Source organism: Artibeus jamaicensis, unplaced genomic scaffold (assembly GCF_021234435.1).
Source record: "Artibeus jamaicensis isolate MK-2021 breed Jamaican fruit bat unplaced genomic scaffold, CSHL_Jam_final contig_944, whole genome shotgun sequence".
Taxonomy (NCBI): Eukaryota; Metazoa; Chordata; class Mammalia; order Chiroptera; family Phyllostomidae; genus Artibeus; species Artibeus jamaicensis.
In genome coordinates, this window is record NW_026522020.1 from 1,979,123 (window position 1) to 1,997,594 (window position 18,472).

The 18,472-nt window shown below is 49.2% G+C and overlaps 1 protein-coding gene across 1 annotated transcript in view; it reads left to right on the plus strand.

Moving 5' to 3' along the window:
* Positions 1–6,422: 6,422 nt before the first annotated feature.
* DGKD (diacylglycerol kinase delta) overlaps positions 6,423–18,472 on the plus strand; it is a 104,287-nt gene continuing 92,237 nt past the window's right edge. The window contains exon 1 of the mRNA XM_037143906.2: positions 6,423–6,613. Coding sequence (XP_036999801.2) covers positions 6,431–6,613 — 183 coding nt within the window. The 5' untranslated portion in view covers positions 6,423–6,430. The remainder of the gene's footprint in view (positions 6,614–18,472) is intronic.

The following is an 18,472-nucleotide window of genomic DNA, read 5'->3' on the forward strand; positions in this document are numbered from 1 at the left end:
CTGTGTCAGGGAGGAAGGAGGTCTGCAGAGGGAGGAGGGGTAACCGAGGTGATGCCAGGGCCCTGTCCTCCATGGGGCTCCCCTTCCGGCCCATGGTGCACCAGCCTGGGGACCTGCTACGGAGACAGAGAGGCCAAACAGCTCTCTTGGTGGCCCAGAGGGGCTTGGGGGATATGTAGGCTCTGGCCCAGGCTCCAGGGGCAGGATGAAAGGGGTTTAGAGAGTTCTGCACAGTTCCGCCCACTCAGGGGAAGTTAGAGGGTGAACTGGAAAGGTCGTGTGAGGTGTGGACACTTGGGGCCAGGTCTCCAGCACCAAGAGCAGTGGCAGAGGGCTGGACAGCAGGGTGGGTTCCAGGCAAATGAGGGCGTCCCACAGCTGGGGTTGTTCTGCAGGAGGCCAGGCTGGTCTGTGTCCTGGGGACTGGGGTTTAGACCAGAGGCTCCACTAGGGCACGTTGGACAGGCATCCACACGCACATAGCAAGGCTGAGTGTGAGGCGTTCGGATATGGATGGCCAGGGATGAATCTTCTTTCTAGAGATCAACAATAATGATGATAATGCAGGCAGAAGGCTGGGCATGTGGGCTGTGGGTCTGGAGTTGGACACAACTTCTTCGTTGTTTTTTTTTTTCCTGTGCTAAGGGAAGGGCAAGCCACCCCTCCAGCCCTCTGTCAGTGTACGCAGGAAAGGGATGACCTGGGCAGCATGCTCCTCCGGGGATGTGAGCCCTGCCCCTGCCCTCTGCCCCCTCCCCGCAAAAGCCCAGAAGATCCTGGGCCAGTCAGGGAACTGGAGTCTGCCTGGGAGTGCCTGCTGGTTCCTGCATTGCTTGACCCCAGGACATCCTAAGTCAGGGTGGATGTTAATAGGCCTGACCTTTGGACCTACGTGGGTGGGAGAGCTGGATAGGAGAGCTGGCAGGCTAATCCCTGGAGACCAGAGGTCAGAACAGCCCTCGCCCTCCAGGTTATTTTGGTACCAGAATGTCTGACTTGTGGATTTCCAGGTGCTGGCTAGTTTATGGCCTGCAGTTGGCCTCCCTGGGAGGGCATGGGGGTGGGAGCAGGAAGTGAGTGCTGGCCAGCCCAGCGGGATGTGGAACTTGGCCTTGGCCGGGCCTGTGCACACATGGCGTTGTGTCTGCTGGTGTGCTCCCTGGCGTCAGCAGGCAGGATGTCTATGTGTGGGTTGGAGGTGTGGCCCAGGGCTTTCCAGGTAGGTGCGGTGAAGGAAGCGGGGCACAAAGGAGGTGAGGGTGCTGCATGAAGAAAGCGGTGGCTGAGACTTGGGACAAGGTTCTGCAATGACAGCCAAAGGCTGGAGAAGTAGGGATCCCTGCTAGTTACCGAGCACTTGCCTTGCGCTGGGCACTTTTTGTATTCCATCTCATCATCCCAGCAATGCTTGTAAGTGCAGTGTCCGCCCGTTTACTGGATGAGGAAACTGCAGTTCAAATAGCTTGTGTGCCTACCCAAGGTCACACAGCTAGTGAGAGTCCGAGTCGAGATTTGAACTCTGGATTTCCTGAGTCTGTAACCAGACCTTTGCCCACCTTCTGACGCTGAACAAGTGGATGAGAGTTTGGAGGGTCAGAGGGAGAGATCAGCATTTATGATTCACCTGCAGTTGTTCCCCAAGGGGATCAACTCTGCAGAGAGTTGTTGTCCCCACCAGGATACTGACACTGGGCCAGCCCACCCATCCTAGACGTCCCGTTTACTTGTCTCGTGTGTGTGTTCAGTCCTCTCCGGGTTTAGCACACAGGCAGTCACTTCTCTGTAGAGAGTCTGTTCGTCTACTCCTTCAACCCTTTTCACTGCTCTCCTCCCAACCTATTGCCTCAGCCTTAGCAGTTTATTCTACTGACCTTGCTTGCGAGTGGGGTAGATGGGGAGTCGGCATGCTTGGAAATGGGTGGTGGGGGTCAGGCTGCCACTGTGCCTGGGGGCCAGGGAACCACATGTCACACACAGTGAAGAAACGTCGCCTTCCACACGTCAATCATAACCCCAGTACAGGGGAGAATAAGATCATCTCCCTGTCTCCAAGCGAATTTTCTCCTCCAACGGGAAGCGGTTCTCTTTGACAGGAGCACTTCTATGTTGACAAGTCGCGAAGAAAGATTAGGTTGGATGTGAAGTGTGTTATTACTTCCACCTTGATATGCCCGTAAGGGGGGGGTGAAGTCAGGGAGCAGCACATTGTTAGAGATGATTCACAGCATGACTCACACCCCGAAGCGGCACCGCAGAGAATGCGCCCTTACCGGCTGGCCGCTCCGGGGAGGTCTCCCAGGGAACGGCGCCGTATCTGCGGCACAGAAAGGCTCCCTCACTCATCAGCGATGTATTCCAAACTTACGTGTCTCTGACTTAAGAACACACCATCATTCTTACCAAGCCTAATGAACTTTCAAGAATTACCCATTTGATTTTCAAATAGTTTTAGATTTTTAGAAAATTTGCCAAATGGTACAGAGAGTTCCCCCACCCCGTTTCCCCCATTGTTAGCATCTTACTTGCAGAGGCCGCCTTCGCGTCACGTCATGGATCCACACCGCCATAGCGTTAGACGGCAGTCCACTCTGTGCCCTGATTTCTTCAGTTTTACCCAATGCCCTTTCCTTTGTTATAGGACCCCGCACGACATTTAGTTGAGACATTTAGTCTTCTTAGGCTCCCCCTGGCTGTGGCAATTTTTAGTACTTTTTCATTAATGCAAATCTATTCCCATTCGGCCTCAGGATCTACCTCCCAACTCTGACTTTCATTCACGGTCGTGCCTGTGTTTTTTTTGCCTCTAAAATGATGGATTCTAGAGCCTGAGCTTCTGACAGGTATAGGCAACAGCACACTCAGGAACCTCAAATGCAGTTTGTTCAAAACCAAGTTCATCTCCTCTAAGCCTGCTTGTACTCAGTGGGGCATCATGCCCTCGAAGGCCCCTGCCCCGCATCTGGGAGGCATCCCAACTGGTCCTGCTCCCTAACCTTCTGACTAGGAGCCGCTGATGGCTTTTTTCCCTCCTCTGCCATGTCTCCTCCCGTCCTCAGCTCCATGACCACCACTGTGGTTCTGGCCAAAATCAGCCTTGTCTAGATTGGTAAGTCACTCTTCAATGCCCTCTCTGCTTCTAGTCTTTTCTCCTCTGGATCATTCTCTGCCCAGACACACAGGCATGCTTTTCAAATCCGCTTTTTCAGTGGTTCCGTGCTTGGGGTGATGTCCTTGCCCCTGAGGACAGCACAGAGGCTGCTCTGGGTCCTTCGGCAGCTGCTTAGCATGTCTCCCCACCCCGCCCCCCAACTCCACCCGGCTCACCAGCAATCCCAAATCCCCTGAATCCCTTGTCATCCTTGCCACTTGCCTAATAGTCTCCTGCCTTTTTTGGGTCTTCCTGGAAAATTCTCTCCATCCCCTCGTGTTTCTGTTCAGATCTCCAAACCCTGCTGGGGTCGCCCCTCCTCTGGAGAGGGTCGCATGAATTAACTCTTTCTCTCCCCTCAGTCCCCCCCAACCCCAACCTTTTGCATTCAGTGGTCATAACACATGCTAAGTAATTGGTACAAAATGACCAACTTCTGTGGGGGTCAGGACACCCTTCCCTTTGCACCTGTAGAAATCCCCTCCAGCTGCCGCAATGAAGTGTCAGGGGCAGGGGGCTTAAATGACAGAAATGTATTTCCTCACAGTCCTGGACACAGAGTCTGGGATCGGGGTGTTGGGAGAGTCAGCTTCTCCCGAGACATTTCTCCCTGGCTTGTAGTGGGCCACCTTCTCCCTGTCTTCACGGGTCTTCCCGCTGAGGCTGCCTGCATCCAAACTTACTCTTTTTATAAAGACACCAGCCGTCTTGGATGAGGGCCCATCCTAATGGCCTCCTTAATCCTAAAGGCCTAACCTCGGGGTTAGGGCTCCAATATATAAATGTGGGGGGCCACAGTCAGTGCATAACAGGGCTCTTCTCTTCTCTTTCTTCTTACAAGCTCCTGGGGCCTCACATGGTCCAGGTTCAAGCCCTGCCTGTCTCACTCCTTTGGAGAGGCATCTGAGCCTTGGGTTGCAGTCTTTTTTTTTTTAAATTTTATTTATTTATTTTTAGAGAAGGGAACAGAGAGAGAAAGAGAGGGAAAGAAACATCGATGTGTGGTTGCCTCTCACGTGCTCCCAACCAGGGACCTGGCCCTACAACCCAGGCACGTGCCCTGACTGGGAATCAAACCAGTGACCTTTTGGTTTGCAGGCTGGCACCCAACCCACTGAGCTACACTGTTCAGGGAGAGGTTGCAGAGTCTTCATCTCCAAAATGAGACTATCGAGCTTGCTCCGTGGGGCTTGTGTGAGGACTAGACTTGCTGGGCAAGTGTCTGGCATGAGTCTGGTGGTCAGCACATGGGAGCCGTCACTGACCTCATGCATTGCGGAACTTTTTGCGATGACAGAAATGTCCTATGTGTGTGCCGTGTGGTAGCTTCAAAGCCACAAGTGGCTACCGAGCACTCGAAATGTGGCTAGTGTGACTGAGGAACTAGAAATTTAATTTTCTTCTTTTTTGGCAGAATTTTATGTTTTTATTAAATAGGATGTGTACATCATCTGTCTGTTCACTTTCTGCACTGTGCAGCCTGGCATCAGGATTGGCACCTGTGATGGCCAGCGGGGCTGCTCTGTCCACAGGGGCTTTGCGGTTCTCTGAGGAGATGTGAGTGACCTCACAGTAAGATTCATTGCACATTAGCAGTACTTCAAGCTCCTTGACGCTGTGGACCAGGAGTTTTCAAAAGCCACTGGGCATGGGGGAATGGTGGGGAGAAAATGCAGACAACCGTACTTGAACAACAATAATAAATAAAGAAAGAAAGAAAAATAAAGAAAGCCACCGGGCAGCATGTGCTTTGTGTTCTTGTCGCTCCTATAACCCAGGCCAGGCAGCAAGATCTGGCCCTTGAATCCTCTGCACACCCTATTGTCAATCCCTCTGGGATTCTGCCAGTTCCATTTAATTTTGACACATCAGTCTGACTGGGGCTGGATGAACTTTTGGCCTTCTCTTTGACAATCTTGGGTTTCATTGAGGAGTCCAAAGGTAGCCATGGTGCCAAGTAAGAGACAGTTGCCACCTCTCTAGGCAGGGCTGAGGAAGAGCTGGAAATTTAATTTTAATTGAAATTGAGGTAGCTACATGTAGCCAGCTAATGATTACAGTATTGGGCAGGGCAGACTGGTACACCAAGGGCCCTTGGCTTGTCCCAGAGTGTCCCTGCATTAACCCCTGACATGCTCTGCCATGGCTATGAGTCCCTTCCCTGGCCATGTGCCCATGTTGGATGCTACTCAGTGGCCCCTGGGGGTCTTGCTTTGCCTCTGGAAAGCATTGCCAAGTGCAGTGAGGGCCAGAGAATGCTGACGGGCAGACCAGGGGCCTCTGAGTCTCTAGCAGTTCTTTGAAAGGGTAGGGGGACACTTACTTGTGTAGCCCCCTGATGATTTTCCCCTCTCAGGTGGCTTGAAGCCCTTGTCCACCTGAATTTCTCCAGTGAAGGACTCCACCCACCCACCCTGTGGTTCAGCCTAGGGCCTCTGCTTCCACCTACAGATCCCTGTCCTCCTGAGTCCACTTTTCTACCTTCGCAGCCCCTCTCAATAATCCAGGGCGGCTACCTACCCTGGTTACTGCAAAGCCGGATCACAAGCCCCAGCTTTGTGACCTAGCCCCGCCCTGGGCTTCCAGTGGTTCTCAGGACTCAGAGACCAACCGCCTTATAACTTTCACAAAGTCTTATCTGACTCCCTGACCCAGGCTTATCTCTCTTCCCTTTATAGGCTACAGCAACTTCTTTTTTCCCCCCCGGAGGCTTGTTCTTTCTGTCTCCAGGCCTTTGTGCAATATGGTCTCTCTGCCTAGAGCACTGATCCCCAGGACGCCTGTAGCTTGTTAGGGATACTTCCTGCTGGCATTCTCCTTAAACACCACTTTCTCCAGGAGCCTTCCCAGATGGAATCATGTATCCCTGACATCCCAAAGGTCCATCCAGGTAGCTTCTTCTTTCTCTCTTGCATTCATCCACTGCCCAATTGTTTAACATGCAGCTAACTGCTAAATGCCAGACGCCTTGTTTAGATGCTGGTGACACGATGCACAACAGGACACAGTCCCAGGCGTCCTGAAGGTCATTTACATTCTTAAGGAGGAAGGTTAAAGACTAAAAAAAAAGTGAACACAGAAACCAAAAAAACCACAAATTGTGTCCCAGGAAAACAAACAGATGCTAAGTCAGGGCCAGGACACCACCAGTGGGGGGCGACCCGGCTAGTGCACAGCCAGCAGGGGACACCGTGGGGCGGAGCTGAAGGGCGCCCAGGCCTGGCCCGGCCCCTCGCCAGGACAGGCCCCGCCCCTCTAGGCCCCTCCTTCGGCCCCGCCCCCATGCTGTGCGCGCGCTGGCCCGGCAGCATGGCGGCGGCGGTGGGCGTCCCTCAGCCGGGTCCACCGCAGCCGCCTCCGCCGCCGCCGCCCGAGGAGTCGTCGGACAGCGAGCCGGAGGCGGAGCCCGGCTCCCCTCAGAAGCTCATCCGCAAAGTGTCCACTTCGGGTCAGATTCGTCAGAAGGTGAGACGCGGCAGCGGCCCGGGCGCGCGCCCCTCACGCCGTAGCGAGCCCCGTGAGGCCCGCGGCTCGGCCGGAGCAGCCTCCCAGGCCCGGCCCAGCGTTTAGCTGCCTGGGCGGAGCGCGCTCCGGAGGTAACGGGCCGGACTCCCGGCCCCGCGCCCGCCGAGCGCCCTTCCTGGCGGGGCGGCGGCGGGGATTCCGGGCCGGGGGCGCAGATGGGGGCCGGGCGGGCGGTGCGCGGGGCCCGGGCTCCCGCCGCGGTGGACTGAGAGGAAGCCCCACGCCGCCAGGAACGGGAGGAAACTGAGGCCTAGAGGCGGGGGGTGCGAGCTCACCAGATAGGGGACTCCTGGCTGCGCCCCGCAGGCTTGCGCTCCCGGAGCCCGAGCTCTGCCCGTTTCTGAGCCCCGCTCAGGTCCTGTCCCGCTGGGCGCTCCGCAGACTCACCTGTGGTCTCCCTAGAAACCAAGCTGGACCCGGGGTGCGGGCCGGTCCCTTGACTCGCGTGCGTTTTCGTACCCGAAAGGAGAGGGATGCGCGTGTGGTGACCGGCTCTCCCTCCCTCCCTCCCTCCGCGGGGACGCGGGGAGAGGGGGCTTCCCCTGGCCGGGCAACAGCGTGGCACCTCGCTCTCCGTGGAGAACACGAGACCCCAAACACTAGCTGCGGAGAGACGCGTTTCCTTTGTGCAGGAGAAAGTTGCCCTTTGTCTTCCCATCGCGGCTGCCGTTGCAATCCGCCTCTGGCGTTGGCTGTAGGGGAGCGCTTCTGTTGGCACCGGGCTTCCTCGGGCCGGGGCCGCGCAGGTGGCCGCGGGCTGGCGGCCCCGGGCGGGCGCAGGCTCGCTCACCCTGCTGCAGTGCGCTGTTCCTCCGGGCCGGTTAGGTTAGGTTCGGCTGCTGCTTTTGCCGCCGAAGTAATTTCTTTCCCCTAACTTTCAGCCGGCTTTTGAGACTCGTGGTAGGGTGGTCTTTTGTCCTCGCACGCCCCAAACCAGGCTAATTGTGAAGTGGTCCAAGTATTCAGCAAAGAGATCTCGAGTGCCTCTCTTGTTCCAGGTAGAATAGTCGCGATGATAGCGATGGCAGTTCTTCAGTGCTTGCTGTGTGCCCGCACTTTCGTTGGGGTAGCTTTATAGCACTTGACATAGGTCACAGCTCATCTCGTACTGGTGCTAACTCATCGAGTCCGGTGTTCTCGGTCGTCCCCATCTTACGGAACTGGAAATGGAGGGAGGCAAGTGACGGGACTTACCCAGGGCATCTCAGGTAGTAAATGTGGGTGTGGATCTGAACCGCGGTCCGGATCCCGAGAGGGAAGGCCATTCCTCAGTCTGGGGTTCCAGTCGGGAGGGGATGGACACCTACGTGGGCGACTGTGGGAAAGCTCAGAGCACTTTGGGGACCAGGGCAGGCAGGGATAAAGAGGCCCCCTGTACGGCTGGATTGGAGGGGTAGAGTTTGCTGGTCTAAGTGAGGGAGGAAGGGCTCTCCACAGAGTTCACTGTTGGCTGTCCAACCTTTTGGCATCTCCAGGGCACACTGGAAGAAGAGTTGCCTTGGGCCACACATTAAATACACAAATACTAACAAAAACTGATGAGCAAAAAAAAGGTTAAGTAAATTTATGATTTGGTGTTGGGCCACATTCATAGCCATCGTGGGCTGCATGTGTCACAGGTTGGACACCCCTGGCCCACCTGGGATTGAGCAGAAGGTGAGTGCAGCAGGTTGACAGCAATTAGGGAGAGGCTGGGAAGGTAGGTTTTGAAGGGCTGGCCTGGGATTGGCTTTTGGCCTTGGGGAAGAGGGAGCCACCGTTATTCATAGCATAGTAGCGACCAGGTTGGATGTGCTTTCAGGAAGATCTCCAAGTGACCTAATCAGGAGCCACGAAGATGTCCTCCCCCGTGGATTGATCCTCCAGCATGTTATGTGCCTAGTGTGGGGTAGATCCTGTGATTTACCAGTGTGATTAAGGTTTGATCTCTTAGAGATTCCAGTGTTTGTCCAGAATCCTGTTCTTTAGGATGTGGGTTACTCCCCCAAACCAAACCAAACCAAACCAAACCAAACCAAACCAAACCAAACAATGGTGGCTGCTCCACCAGCTGTTCTGCTTGAGGGGGAGTGATGGGTAGAGTGTTAAAAATATACCTTGAGGACTCAAGGTTCTGAATACAGTTACATCTGCTGTACAAATAGCCTAAGGCTGACTTTTCTTTCTGGTTGTTGGTGGCTGTCAGCATGTGGGAAATAGGAGGTTTCCTGTATGTGAAATACCCCTCCCCCCTCTTTAAGCAGATAAGCCATTCAGAAAATTTCTCTGATAGATGTGGTGTGTAAGAGAAATGTCCAAAATGGTACCAGGTATCATTCTGGGTCCAAAAAGGAAAACCAAACCCACTTTACGTATTTAAAACTGGGGATTTAAGTAGGGGCATGTGCACGTAAGTGATGAAGAACTGAGAATGCAAATGGCAGTGAGGCAACCCTGAGATGAGGCAACTAACTGGAAACCACTGCCACCCCTAAGCTGGAGGACAAAGTGAGGAGGTGGCATGTCTGACTCCAGGAGCGACTGCCACCCTTCGGGGGCTGGAACTACCCTGCGTTGTCTGTTCGGGGGCTGGAGCCTTGGGGAGGGCACAGCTGCTGCTGGAGGCTCACCCACACCCCTTCTGCTTGGGAAACCCAGTCTGCAGGGTCCAGCCCCACCACCGCTTGGAACAGAGCAGTAGAGGAATGGAGCTGAGGACAAGGTGGCCCAGGACCCAAGCTGTATGTATGTCAAGTTTTGAAATATTAGTCCAGTAAACTAGAGCAGTCCTAAGGAAAAAGAAAAGGAAGTATCTTATGACAGTACTTCCCAAATCTGAATGTGCAGCAGACACATCCCTGGGGAGCTTGTTAAAATGAAAATTTTGGTTGAGTAGGTCTGGGGTATGGCCTGAGATTCTGCATTTTTTAAAGATTATTTATTTATTATTCTTTAGAGGGGAAGGGAAAAAAAGAGGGAGAGAAATATCAGTGTGTGGTTGCTTGTCGTGCGTCCCCTGCAACCCAGGCATGTGTCCTGACTGGGAATCGAACCACGATCCTCTGGTTTGCAGGCCTGCGCTCGATCCACTGAGCTACATCAGTCAGGGCAGATTCTGCATTTCTGATCAGCTCCCAGGAGATGCTGCTGCTGGTCCAGGGACCAGACTTTGAGAAACAAGACCTTACCACATGTGCAGAGGAGGCTTACCGAACTCCAGGTCTTTAGTATATGAGGTTTTTTAAAACTCTTCCTCAAGACTCCAGCATTCTGAAAATGTATTGTGTGATTTGGGAAGTTGTTAGTTAGTTTAGCATTTCATGCAGCTCTGGTATTGTTACACGTTCCAGTTTCCCCAGCAAACCATTTGTATATCCAGACTGTAGCACACAGCAGTGATTCTCTAAGCTGCATAGCTGCAGTGGAGACGAGTGAGGTGTTCATGCACTGGGAAATTAATCCACCTTACATTGTAAGGTATCATGAAATTGCAGTTTATCAGTTAAGGTAGAGTTTTAATTTATTTAAAAGTTTTTAAAAGTTAACATTTTTGGCTTTGTGCGTAAAAATGCTTCTAGTCCTGAGTTCAGATTTAAACAAAGCATTTTCCCATTGTGAAATGAAAATTAGTAGAAATTAGGTAAAAGTTTCAAGTTTTACAAGACTTAAAAAATGACAGCTTTATTAAGATATAATTCACATACCAAATGCCACTCATTTCAAGTGTATAGTTCAGTGATTCTTCGTATCTTTGTAGTAATGCAGTCACCACCAGTCAATTTTAAAACATTTTCATCACCCCGGAGAGAAACCCTGTAACCATTGGCATTCACCCCCCATTCCTCCCAACTCTCAGCTGTAGGCACCTGCTAACCCACTTTCATGAAAGGCGCCGTGTGCCTTTCATGTTTGGCTTCTCGCACTTGGCAGAATGCGTTTGAAGTGCATCCCTGTTGTAGCACGTGTCAGTACTTTTCCCTTTTTATTGCTGAATAATACTACATTGTGTGGATATACTACATTTTATTTACACTTATCAGTTGATGGGCACTTGGGTTGTTTCCACTTTTTGTCTGTTCTGGATAATGCTGCTGTGAACTTTTGTGTGCAAGGTTTTTTAAAAACTCTTCCTCAAGTCTCTAGCATTCTGAAAATGTATTGTGTGATTTGGGAAGGTTGTTAGTTACTTTAGCATTTCATGCAGCTCTGGTATTGTTACACGTTCCAGTTTCATTTCTCTTGAGCATATACACCAATGGGTGGACTTACTGGGTCACATGGTAACTCTATACTTAATCTTTGAGAAACTATCAGACTGTTTTCCAAAGTGGCTGCAGCATTTTACATTCCCACTAGCAATGTATGAGAGTTCCAGTTTCTTCATGTCCTTAGTTACTGTCTTTTTGATGAGAGCCGTCCTAGTGGGTGCAAAGTGGTGTGAAAGGTTTCAGTGCGAGTGTGTAGTAGTATTTAATAGCTTTGGTGCCAAATGAAGTCGATCCACCTCCTGCCTCACTGCTTATGAGACATGTGATCACAGACAAGTTTCTAAACTTCTTAAGATTTGGTTTCCTTATCTGTAAACAGGGAAAATATTAGTTCTTGGGTTGGCAGTAGTGACAATAGATGTTAGGTGTGTGCTCCTTAGCCTCAATTTACATATCTGCAAAGCAGAAATGATAATAGTTCTCAGATCCGTAAAACAAATGATAACTCATAGAACTAAATATGATAATGCATGCACAACACAGCATAGTGCTTCACCCACCTCAAGCATTCAGTAAATGGTTGCTCTTATGATTAGTTCCGTCTTTCTGATTGTTCATTTTTTGTATTTTAAATAGTAGCCATCTTCCTGAACCTGTCCTTCCCCACCTCATGCTGATCTGGGTGAATCTTCATGTCTGTCAGCTAGAAGAACAAATAAAAATGAGTCTGGTAGACAATTAGTAATGAAAGGCTTTTAAAAATTGCTCATTTGTCCCTGGTCAGGTGGCCTAACTGGTTGGATATTGTCCCGTACACCCTAAGGTTGTGGGTTCAGTTTCCAGTTGGGCCATATGCCCAGGTTGTAGGGTTTTTCATTTTTTATTTTTTATATATTTTATTGGTTATGCCATCAGTTGTCCCATTTCCCCCCTTTTAATTCCCCTCTACCCTGCATACCCCCTCCCACCCACCTTCCCTTGCTTTAGTTCATGTCCATGTGTCGTAAGTTCTTTAGTTTCTATGTTTCCCACACTACTCTTGCCCTCCCCCTATTTTCTTCCCACCGTCTATGCTACTTATTCTCTGTACCTTTTCCCCCCTCTCCTCCTCTCACTCCCCTGTTGCTGACCTTCCATATGATCTTCATTTCTGTGGCTCCGCTCCTGTTTTAGGAGTCTGCGTAGTTTGCTTTTGCTTTAGGTGTAGTTGTTAATAACTGAGTTTGCTGTTCATTCACTGTTCATATTTTTATCTTCTTTTTCTTAGATAAGTCCCTTTAACATTTCATATAGTAACGGCTTGGTAGTGATGAACTCCTTGAACTTGACTTTATCTGAGATGCGCTTTATTAGCCCTTCCATTCTAAATGAAAGCTTTGCTGGATAGAGCAATCTTGGATGTAGTTCCTTGCCTTTCATGACTTGGAATACTTCTTTCTAGCCCCTTCTTACCTGCAAGGTCTCTTGAGAAATCAGCTGACAGTCCGATGGGAACTCCTTTGTAGGTGACTGTCCCCTTATCTGTTGCTGCTTCTAGAATTCTCTCATTTTAATCTTGGCTAATGTAATTATGATGTGCCTTGGTGTGTTCCTCTTTGGGTCTACCTTCTTTGGGTCTCTCTGAGCTTCCTTTGCCAGATTGGGAAAGTTCTCCTTTATTATTTGTTCAGTTAAGTTTTCCACTTGTTGCTGTTCCTCTTCCCCTTCTAGTAACCCTGTAATTCGGATCTTGGAATGTTTAAAGATGTCCTGGAGGTTCCTAAGCCTCTCCTAATTTTTTTGAATTCTTATTTCTTTATTCTTTTCTGTTTGGTTGTTTCTTTCTTTGTTCTGGTCCACACTGTTGATTTGAGTCCCAGTTTTCTTTCCATCACTACTGGATTCCTGTGCATTTTCCTTCATTTCACCTAGTGTAGCCTTCATTTTTTTTTGCCTAATTTGCAACCAAAATCAACCAGTTTTGTGAGCATCCTGATCACCAGTGTTTTGAACTGTGCATCTGATAGGTTGGCTATCTTTTGGTCACTTAAAAGTATTGGCTCTGGGGCTTTGATTTGTTCTTCTGATTGAGCCATTTTTGGTCAGGTCGTGCCTCTTACGTATGAGGGGCAGAGCCTTAGGTGTTCACCAGGGCGGGTGAAGCCTTAGGTGTTCACCAGGGTGGGTCAAGTCAGTTACTGGGTTGTGATGCTATATGTGGGGGCGGGGTCAGAGAGGGAGCAATGGTGCTTGTTCTGTGGTCTCTCTCGGATTTCAGTCCCCTCTGCCCTTTCCACTAGCCGGCACCTTTTCAATTGGTGCTTTTAGGCTTTATTTCCCATTGCTGGGGCCCTGGGTTGCGTGATTTGTCTCATTGCCCATTTTTTGTCTTATTTATCTGTACATGAATGTGTATCCACTGTCAGCCAACTGCCTTGTGCACCTTACTGGGTTTGCTGGTTTCCTCCCTGCGCCCAGGTCACCAACCACTGCCTTTTCCTGCTGGGACCCCTCTCCGCTGGCCGCTCACTCGACCCTCTTACCAGTCTGGATGAATGGTTCGTTGTTGTTGGACTTTGGTACAGTTCAATGTCTGTTCTGGTTGTGTTTTTGTTTCTAAATCTCTGTTGTCCTTAAACCTGGTTGTGTGAGGAGGTACAGTGTTTACCCCTATGCCTCCATCTTGGCTGGAAGTCCCCCCAGGTTGTGGGTTTGATACTAGGTTGGGGCACCTACAGTGGCAACCAACAGATGTTTCCCTCTCTGTCTTTGCCTTTCTCTTTCTCTCTCTCTACAATAAATAAAAATATCCTCAGGTGAGGATTTAAAAAAATAGCCTTGGCGGGGTGGCTTAGTTGGTGTGCCATCCCATACACCGAAAGGTCGTGGGTTCGATTTTGGGTCAGGGCACATACCTAGGTTCCGGGTTTGACCCCTGCTCCAGGTGCTGACGGAGGCAACTGATTGATGTTTCTCACATTGATGCTTCCCTGTCTCTCAAATCAATAAACATATCCTTGAGTGAGGATTTTAAAAAAGCTGTTATTGAATACTAATAATACACTAGCAAGGCATTATTTTCCTTATTTCACAGATCCCGTTTAACTCAGCAAACATTGGAGAACTTAAAGTCGTTAAGTGTGCTAGGCTCTTGGGGTACCTTCCTGAACAAAAACAAAAGTAGTCCTGGAGCTAATAGTCTGAAGACAGGACAGACGTTAGTGAAACAGTCACACATGTTTGGGCAGTTGTGACAGGAGAGGACCAGAGTGCTTTGGGAGGCTTTAGTAGGTGAGTTTGACTCGATGCTGAGGGAGGTGTGAAAGGCCCTTCTTGAGGAAGGGACTGTTTGGCTTGATCTGAAAGGTGGGCAGGAAGTCCTGGCTGGTGTAGCTTAGTGGATTGAGCACGGGCCTGCGAACCAGACAATCGCGGTTCGATTCCCAGTCAGGGCACATGCCAGGGTTGCAGGCAGGTTCCCTGAAGGCCAATTCCCAGCAGGGGACGCACGAAAGGCAACCATACATTGATGTTTCTCTCCTTCTCTCCTTCCCTTCCCCTCTAAAGATAAATAAATAAAATTTTTAAAAAAAAAAAGAGAAAGGTGGGCAGGAAAAGTAACTTCTGGTGATGGGGGGCGGAGCGGCGAACTGACTGGCTTTTTGAACTGACTTGACTAGGTTGACTAGGCACCATCGGTTAGTAGCAGAGAGCTAATAAGACCATACAGATTTATGAGGCCAGGATCTGGGGAGGATGTGGGTCTGAGGCAGTGAGCATGGCATTTGGGGCTGCTTTTCACCTTGGGGTTAGTAGAGGGCCTATAGTGGCCATAGTGTTCCCCTCAAAATTTATCCAGAACTGCAGAGTGTGACCTTATTTGGAAATAGGGTCTTTGCTTTCTAAAATAAGATATAATTGGATTTAGGGTGGACTCTAATTTAATGTCTGGTGTCTTTATAAGAGAAAGGGGAGGGAGAGATGAACATAGAGAGACATAAGAGAAAAAGGCCCTGTAAAAACATGGCCAAAGATTAGAGTTAGGTTTTCACAAGCCAAGGCCAGGTGGGAGCCACTAGGAGGTAATGGACGGAATCTTCCCTGGCTCCTTTAGGCCCTGCTGACACCTTGATTTGAGACTTCCAGCCTCCTGAATCATGAGACAAACATTTCTGTTGGTTAGTTGTCCTAGCCTGTGGTGCTTGGTTATGGGGCAGCCACACGCAGTTGATATGGGGCCATATACTGACTCTGAAGGGAAGCTCTGAGGCTGTTAGAAATGTCTTGGCGGGGTGGGGAGTGGTGGTGGGTGAAGCTGAAGTGTCAGGGTGTGCCAAAGGGCAGTGGTCCTGGGTGAACTCCCTTATTTGGGTTGGGATCCCAGAAGCCACTTCCAAGGAATGAGGACGAACTAAAAGTTCTACTTCAAGTTGTGTCCCATCTCTGAAATTAGATAAAGCTAATCTCAGAATGCTGCTGTCTCCGGGTTTCTAACAGACACAAATTTAATCCTCTGTAGAAGGAGATAACATCATCCAGTCCTCTAGTTATTTTTACAAGCCCTGTTGTAAATTCATTGTTCTGCATACAATAAAAAATATGCACATGGGGAGGTAAGGCTACTGAGTGAAAACCAATAGAAACAACAGAATATGAAGACAGATTAATGAGGCTCCAGATATCAGATGGAGACTTCAAAACATCAATGTATCTCAAAATCCTTAACTAGTTATAATTGCAGAGACCTTATTTCCAAATAAAGAGATGAAAGACCAGATTGAGAATTTTGGCAGAGAATTAGAAACTAAAAAACAAATTAAAATTAAAAAAATTTTTAAAGATTTTATTTATTTATTTTTAGAGAGAGGAAGAGGGGGGCGAGAAAGATAGGGAAAGAAACATTGATGGGGTAGAGAAGCATTGATCGCTTGTTACATGTCCCCAGATGGCAACCTGGCCTGCAGTCCAAGGCATGTACCTTGACTGGGAATCAAACCAATGACACTTCTGTTTGTGAAACAACCCACTGAGCCATACCAGTCAGGGCCCAAATGAAAATTTTCAAATCGAAAAATAAATAAAAAACTAAATTCTTATTTTAATATATTTTATTGATTATGCCATTACAGTTCTATTTCCCCCCTTCATTCCCCTCCACTCTGCACACCCCCTCCCCCACCATCCCCCCTTTAGTTTATGACCACGTGTCTCAAGTTCTTTAGATTCTGTATTTCCCCTACTATTCTTACCCTCCCCCTATCTATTTTCTACCTACCGTCTATGCTACTTATTCTCTGTACCTTCTCCCCCCTTCTCCTCCTCCCACTCCCCTGTTACTAACCCTCCATGTGATCTTCATTTCTAAGGTTCCACTCCTGATCTAGCTGTCCTCTTAGTTTGCTTTTGTTTTAGGTGTGGTTGTTAATAACTGTGAGTTTGCTGTCCTTGCACTGTTCATCTTTTTTATCTTCTTTTTCTTAGGTAAGTTCCTTTAACATTTCATATAATAAGGGCTTGGTGATGATGAACTCTTTGAATTTGATCTTATGTGAGAAGCACTTTATCTGCCCTTCCATTCTAAATGAAAGCTTTGCTGGATAGAGCAATCTTGGATGTAGGTCCTTGCATTTCATGACTTGGAATACTTCTTTCCAGCCCCTTCTTGCCTGTAAGGTCTCTTTTGAGAAATCCGCTGACAGTCTGATGGGAACTCCTTTGCAGGTGACTGTCCCCTTATCTCTTGCTGCTTCTAGGATTCTCTCCTTCATTTTAATCTTGGCTAATGTAATGATGATGTGCCTTGGTGTGTTCCTTCATGGGTCCAAGTTCTTTGGGACTCTCTGAGCTTCCTGGATTTCCTGGAAGTCTATTTCCTTTGCCAGATTGGGGAAATTCTCTTTTATTATTTGTTCAAATAAGTTTTCCACTCGTGGGTGTTCCTCTTCCCCTTTTGGTACCCCTATAATTCGGATGTTGGAACGTTTAAAGATGTCCTAGAGGTTCCTAAGCCTCTCCTCATTTTTTTGAATTCTTGTTTCTTCATCCTTTTCTGTTTGGTCATTTTTTTTCCTCTTTCTGGTCCACTCCTTTGATTTGAGTCCCAGTTTCCTTTCCATTACTATTGGTTTCCTGGGTATTTCCCTTCATTTCAATTAGTTTAACTTCCATATGTTTCTCTAATTTGTGACTACAATCAACCAGTTCTGTGAGCATCCTGATCACCAGTTTTGAACTGTGCATCTGAAAGTTTGGCTATTTCTTCGTGGCTTAGATTTATTGGCTCTGGGGCTCTGAGTTGTTCTTGAGCCATGTTTTGATGTGTTCGTGCCTATTATGTATGAGGAGCGGAGCCTTAGTTGTTCACCAGCGTGGGGGTGCCCCCCTAGGTCGCTGAGTTGTGATGCTGTATGTGGGGGCGGGGTCAGAGAGGGACAATAGCGGTTCTCTCTGCTGCTTTCCACTGCTGGGGCCTGCGTGGTCCGTCTCACCACCACTAGCAACTTCACCCGTTTATCTGCGCGCGAAAGTGTGACCACGTTCCGCCTTCAGTGGGTCCAATGCCTTGCGCCCTCAAGCGCAAGAAGTGGGTCCACCCACTTCTCCACACCAGAAAGACCAAACAAGTGTTAGAAATGTGAACTTTCAGCCTTACCCCCATCTTCCTAGTAGCAAAGGGGGGCTGGAAAATTGAGTTATAAAACCCCTCAGACTGGGGATTCGGGGAGTTTCTGGGTCGGTGAGCAAGTTAATGGTCTGGGAGGGTGGCGTACCCAGAGAGGGTGAGGAAGCTTGGCCCCCAGGGCCCAGTGCTTTGCCCTGTGCAGCTCTTTTATCTGGGTGTTGGGAAGAGTAGATGTGGAGCACGGGACCGCTCCTCTGTTGGTGGGGGATTAAATTGGCAACACCACTTTGGAAGACATTTTGGCAGTGTCTGTTAAGTTGAAGGGATGTGTACTCTGTTTCTGCAGTTCTGCTTATAGGTGTACATCTAACGGCGTACGTAAGCAAATGTACTCCAATGGGCATGTACAAGAATATTACTAGTGTTAGTATTTGCAATAGCTCAGAAGTGGAAGCAACCCAGTCGTCTACCTATAGTAGACTGGGTAAATGATGATACGTACTTATGAGAGAATGCTCTACATCAGTGGAAAGAAATTGCTACCTGCTGGTTTAAGGATTAATCACAGCATTAAAGTTGTCTGGCCAAAAAAAGCCAGACGTGAAAGGATACATTTTGTATGATTTCATTTACATCCAGGTCAGAACAGAGAGGACACTTGGGGGTTAAGCTTACGTACAAAGAAATGATTATCAGGGAAGTCTGGGTGGTGGGTGGGTGGTCTGTGAGAAGTGTTCTGTTTCCCAACCTATGTGGGAGTTAGTTGGGCTCTCAGTTTGTGATAACTGTACCTTTTTGTTTTATGGACTTTAAGTGTGCTATTTTATAATGAAAAAAAAAAGTGTGTTAAAGGATTAAGAAAGAATGAAGAGGTGGTAGCTGGTCAAAGAGGTGTGCAAAGGCCCTGTGGCCAGAGGGACCTTGGGGAAATCAAGGGGCCGAAAGAAAGCTGGTGTGGACAGAGTGAGCAAGAGTCCAGGAGACCTTGATTGTGCCGTGAGGCTGGGACCC